Below are 5,619 nucleotides of genomic sequence, written 5' to 3' on the forward strand. Positions count from 1 at the left end.
TATGCTGATGAATCCCAGCTCTTCCTCTCCACCAAACCCACCACTCCCCTCCCTCCCACCTCCCTCATCAGCTGCCTTCAAGACATCCGGAGCTGGATGAGCATGAACCTCCTCAAACTCAACAGCAACAAGACAGAGGTCATGCTCATCGGCTCCAAATCCACTCTCTTCAAGCATCACCACAGATGGTTTCCTGGTCCCTCTGTAAACACAAGTCAAAAGCCTCGGCATCTCCCTGGATAGTTCCCTCTCTTTCCAACCCCACATAAAAACCAGCACCAGGACAGCATTTTTCCACGTCCGCAATATCTCCAGGCTCCGCCCCTCACTGTTCCACTCCAGCACCGAAACCCTCATCCATGCCGTCGTTACTTCCCGATTAGACTACTGTAACACTCCTCACCAGATCCCCACCAAACTCATCAAAGACTCCAACTGGTTCTGAACTCTCCAGAATCCACACCCACACCAGATCAACTGAACACATCAAACCAATCCTCATCAATCTACACTGGCTCCCTGTGCAATCGTGTATTAACTTCAAAAAACACTCCTCCTCACCTACAAAGCCCTCCACAACCTGGCACCCACCTACCTCTCTGATCTTCTCCCAGTCTATGCCCCCTCCCGCTCCCTCCTCCTCTGCTGGTCTCCTTGTCTCCCCCCCATTCCACCTCTCCACCATGGGTTTCTGGGCCTTTAGCTCCTATTCCCAACACTACCACCAAAAACCAAACCCTTACCCTAAATCAGGTTTGTAACCCCTCCCTCCTCTTTTTATCTGTCCTGTTTTGTCTGGTCCTTTGAATTTAGATTGTTTTGATTTTATATTGAACTCTTGATTGATGCACTTGATTTATCGAAGGAAAAAATAAGAAAAAACATTTTTTAAAAATTGTTGGCCAGTTAAGATAATTGTTTAAATAATACTCTTACTTTAAAATCACCTTTAAAAAAATATCCAGCAGGAAACAGTCTTATTTGAAATTAGGAATATGTAATATTATTCGGACTAAAAAAGGATTGCTGTGGAAAGACGCATTATGAAATGGAGAGGTGAAAGCGATAGAGCAATTCTCAACATTTCACATCAGAATTTAGGACTACATTTTTTATGTGGAATACACATTTATCTTCTGTGTTGATAAAATGCTGTTTATAGTACTGTAATTAAACATGATATTACACTGTTGTCACACTGACACGAGAGAAGGTCAGTGTGTGTCAGTGTGAGAATGAAGAACCTGTTTAGCAGAATCAAGCAACAGTGTAAAATCATGTTTAATTCCGAAGAACCTGTTTAGCACTGAACAAAGAAACTGTTTAGCACTGTACTACAAGGCTGAGCTAATCAGGTTCTTTGATGTCCCTGAGGAATTCAATCTCTCATGTGTCAGTGTAAGAACGAATAACCTGTTAAGCTCAGCCTGTTATTGGCCAAAAAATATGTTTACAAAATTAGATTAGGAGAATATAGTGTTAAATAGCCTTGGCTTTTTGCCCATGGAACTTTGGGGCGTGGTTAGGACACGTCTACATTCTGCAGATAAACAACTCGACAGGCTAAAAGTGAAACTGTTGCTATACAATTGTTACTCCATAGCAGCCTAGCCTATTATCACTTCACAAACATTGAATATACTTGATTCAAAAATAGGTAAGTTGTTCATTTGAATGATTTATTTGGCATCAATTTACAATTTGTAAACCTGTCTTCCCGATAATGATGGACATAATGAAGTAAGCTGGTAGGCTACAGAATGTCTTGGTTGTTTTATTAGATTTGTTGGACAAGACGTTTGCTCAAAGACGATATCTTGCAATGAGGCTTGACTGATTTAATACAACAATGTAGGCCTAAATGTTTTCTTACCAATAATGAACAGCAGCCTAGTTTTACTTTTTTTGTGAAGCTCCTTAAATGTGCCGAGAATGTACCAAAGCCAAGCAACTATCCTTCAACATTCCCAGGGAAGGATGTTTGCAAAATAACCATAGGACAACAACACTCTCACCATGCTTTATGGTTCTTAGAACATTTTGTGTTAGCTGAGAAGTCTGTATTGAAATGCAAATTCCTTGGTGGTCCTCTTGAGGACATCACGATTCAGGCTCTAATTATCTGACATGCTTCAGAAGGTTGATCACATCATCACCTATTTTGTTAAATGAAGGATAAAATATGAAAGTGAGAGGGGATTTTGTATTGGGACTTTTATTTATAATTATATGTGGATTAATAAATAGTAACCCAATTGGGATACATTCACTTTAACCACAGAGCTAGCCAGTTGTGGAAAAAGTACCTAATTGTCATACTTGAGTAAAAGTATATATACCTTAATAGAAAGTTACTCAAGTAAAAGTGAAAGTCACCCAGTATAATACTACTTGAGTAAAAGTCAAAAAGTATTTGGTCCTAAATATACTTAAGTATCAAAAGTACATGTAATTTCTAAAATATACTTAAGTATCAAAAGTAAAAGTATAAATCATTTTTTTTCAAATTCCATATATTAAGCAAAGCAGACGGCACCATTTCCTTGTTTTTAAAATGTACGGATAGTTGGGCACACTCCAACACTCAGACATAATTTACAAACCCTGCATTGTGTTTAGTGAGTCCGCCAGATCAGAGGCAGTAGAGATTACCATATGTTTTCTTGATAAGTGCGTGAATTGGACCATTTTCCTGTCCTGCTAAGCATTTAAAATGTAACGGGTACTTTTGGGTGTCAGGGAAAATGTATGCAGTAAAAAGTACATTATTTTATTTTGGAATGTAGTGAAGTGAAAGTAAAAGTTGTCAATAATATAAATAGTAAAGTAAAGTACAGATACCCAAAAAAACGACTTAAGTAGTCCTTTAAAGTATTTTTTACTTAAGTACTTTACACCACTGGATCTAGCCTCAGATTACCATAACTCCAATACTGATCTGCCATCGATGATGAAAAACATCTCACTCTATCGGATTGTCTTCTGTCCAGTTACTAGGCTACCTGTTCCATAGGTCCACAGTCCCTCAGTCGATTTGCAGTCCAAAGCTTGTCGGCCCGTAGTGTCCTGTTCTAGTCCTAGGCCCTAATGTATGTCTCATGCCCAGTTAGGCTCCAAGTCTCCAGCAGTTTGTGGCCATAGTATTAGCTGGCTATGAGTCCCCTGCCTTGTCAGGCCCTAGGCCTCCCGCCCAGCTAGGGTCTCAGCCACCTGACTTGGGGTACCCACCATTCCCTGACCCGGTGGGCCTGCTGCCTTCAGGCGTGTGCACCTGAGCCGGTACCCTCCTGGCCTCCATGCATGGTCCCGAGAATTGACACTGCTCCTCTAGTTTTACAGCCAGATGCAACTTGACTGTCCTGCTGTTGCCCACACCTTTGATTATATCCCTTTCATTGTTTAGATTTCCATTGAAGGAAATATAGGCAGAACAGCAAAGGGACCATGAGGTTGAAGTCCACCTCTAGTTAGTGTGTTTCTGTCGTGTCGTGTGGAGGATGCAAACCATTTTCTCAAGAACTACTCTGTAAAGAGACAATGACAGAAATGTGTGTGTCCTCTTTCTCTTGGACCAGACAGTTAAATAAATGTTTCGCTCATACTTTTTGACAAGCAAACCCACTCTTACTCTCTCTTTCTCGCTCTCCATCTTTCCACCTTGCCCTCCCTCCTTTCTAGAGTAAATCATAACCATGGAGACACTGAACGAAATCGATCACCTCCAGTCATCTGGCTTTGGTAGACCCCGGCCAAGACATGGCCTTCATCTCCTTCACTGGTTCGCCCACGACTACGTCAAATTCAACAAAAAGGGTGAAATGGTGACAGTGCGCAACCCCAAGAAGGCGGCGTTCGGCTTCCACCGCTTCTTCGACAACATAGAGGAGCATGATGGCCAGTGTAACCAACTGCTACCAGACCAGGGTTTACCGTACTACGAAGTGGGCAATCTGAATAAACCAGGGTCTGAGAACCTGCCGGATTATGTCAGCGAAAACCACACAGGACACAGTGACGACAGCAACATAGACCGGATCATCATCAGCCTCCAGTCAGACCTGGTGTTGGACAGGATCTACGTGACCCAACATGATCATCACAGAGGTGCTTTTGACCCCCAGCGCACCTATCGCATCAGTAAGGGGTTGATCAGTATCATCCGTAATTTGGAGCTGGATGAACTCCTGGAGCAGACTGGATACTCTTAAGACTTTCCCCCCTGGCCAAGGGCATCGTACACATAATTCCTTTTGAACCTAATTTCTGATGGTCAAATTCAAGATCTTTAATTGTATTATTTATTTTCTTACAAATGTATACTAAGCATGGGTATTACATCATGTCTTCGATATTCCCCATCCATTATGCATTGTAGGAAATTGTGAATGTTTTTATTTTTATAAAAGGCCTTGGTTTCAGATGTTTCACATCCTACCATGTTTTATTTTTCCCCAACAATTTCACCTGCAATAGTTATTGCCACACTAGTCGGAACTAGGAAACTGTAGTTATACATGTGCCGCTTTCAACCAATGAGCAAGTCAGAAATGTCTGAGTTTCCTAGTTCCGACTAGCACGTGAACACGGCATAAGTGTGTGTGTGTGTGTGGGGGGGGGGATTCATGTTTCTAATAAAGGACATTAGTTAATTAGTTGTTTTTTATTTCATATGTTTAGTACAAAATGTTGAATGTATAAATAACATCAGTCTCACCACATCAACACCATACTTTGTTACACTTTATTTACATAGAATAATGTTTTACAAAAGTAAATTAATCACATATCCATTTCTCTGAAACCTGGGTCGTTCCACCAATTAGGTGCCTTTTGAGTAGTGTAACCTAATTTTAACATTGTCATAAAGAGCACATGTTCAACTTAACCCTATAAAGTCTAAGGGCCCGGGTGTAAGAGTCACACAACCAGCGCTGGACATGGAGCCAACATGGAGAACCTAACCTGCTATTTATCTAACTTTTCTATCCCTGCAATTTTGTGTTTGCCAGACTCACGTAAGTTGCTAGCTGACCAAGATCCGTTTTATTTAAGTAACTTTAACTGGGGAAGGGTTTCTACTAAGCTAACTATGGAATTATTTTAAGCTGGTCATACCAAGGATCATTTAGCTATTTACAGTGAGGGAAAAAAGTATTTGATCCCCTGCTGATTTTGTATGTTTGCCCACTGACAAAGAAATGACCAGTCTATAATTTTAATGGTAGGTTTATTTGAACTGTGAGAGACAGAATAACAACAACAAAAATCCAGAAAAACGCATGTCAAAAATGTTATAAATTGATTTGCATTTTAACGAGGGAAATAAGTATTTGACCCCCTCTCAATCAGAAAGATTTCTGGCTCCCAGGTGTCTTTTATACAGGTAACGAGCTGAGATTAGGAGCACACTCTTAAAGGGAGTGCTCCTAATCTCAGCTTGTTACCTGTATAAAAGACACCTGTCCACAGAAGAAATCAATCAATCAGATTCCAAACTCTCCACCATGGCCAAGACCAAATAGCTCTCCAAGGATGTCAGGGACAAGATTGTAGACCTACACAAGGCTGGAATGGGCTACAAGACCATCGCCAAGCAGCTTGGTGAGAAGGTGACAACAG

General features: G+C 41.0%; 1 protein-coding gene across 1 annotated transcript; it reads left to right on the forward strand.

Annotated features, from left to right (window-relative positions):
* Nucleotides 1-1,560: 1,560 nt before the first annotated feature.
* LOC311112201 (uncharacterized protein) lies at nucleotides 1,561-4,647 on the forward strand. The gene is made up of 2 exons (XM_084155225.1): nucleotides 1,561-1,657; nucleotides 3,679-4,647. The coding sequence occupies exon 2, from the start codon at nucleotides 3,693-3,695 to the stop codon at nucleotides 4,206-4,208; it is 516 nt and encodes a 171-aa protein (XP_084011351.1). The 5' UTR covers nucleotides 1,561-1,657; nucleotides 3,679-3,692; the 3' UTR covers nucleotides 4,209-4,647.
* Nucleotides 4,648-5,619: the final 972 nt, after the last annotated feature.

Source organism: Coregonus lavaretus, assembly GCF_964263955.1.
Source record: "Coregonus lavaretus genome assembly, chromosome: 38".
Taxonomy (NCBI): Eukaryota; Metazoa; Chordata; class Actinopteri; order Salmoniformes; family Salmonidae; genus Coregonus; species Coregonus lavaretus.

Excerpts from the sequence above, each read along its gene's own strand:
- LOC311112201 (XM_084155225.1), top strand. The coding sequence starts at position 3,693 with ATGGAGACACTGAACGAAATCGATCACCTCCAGTCATCTGGCTTTGGT.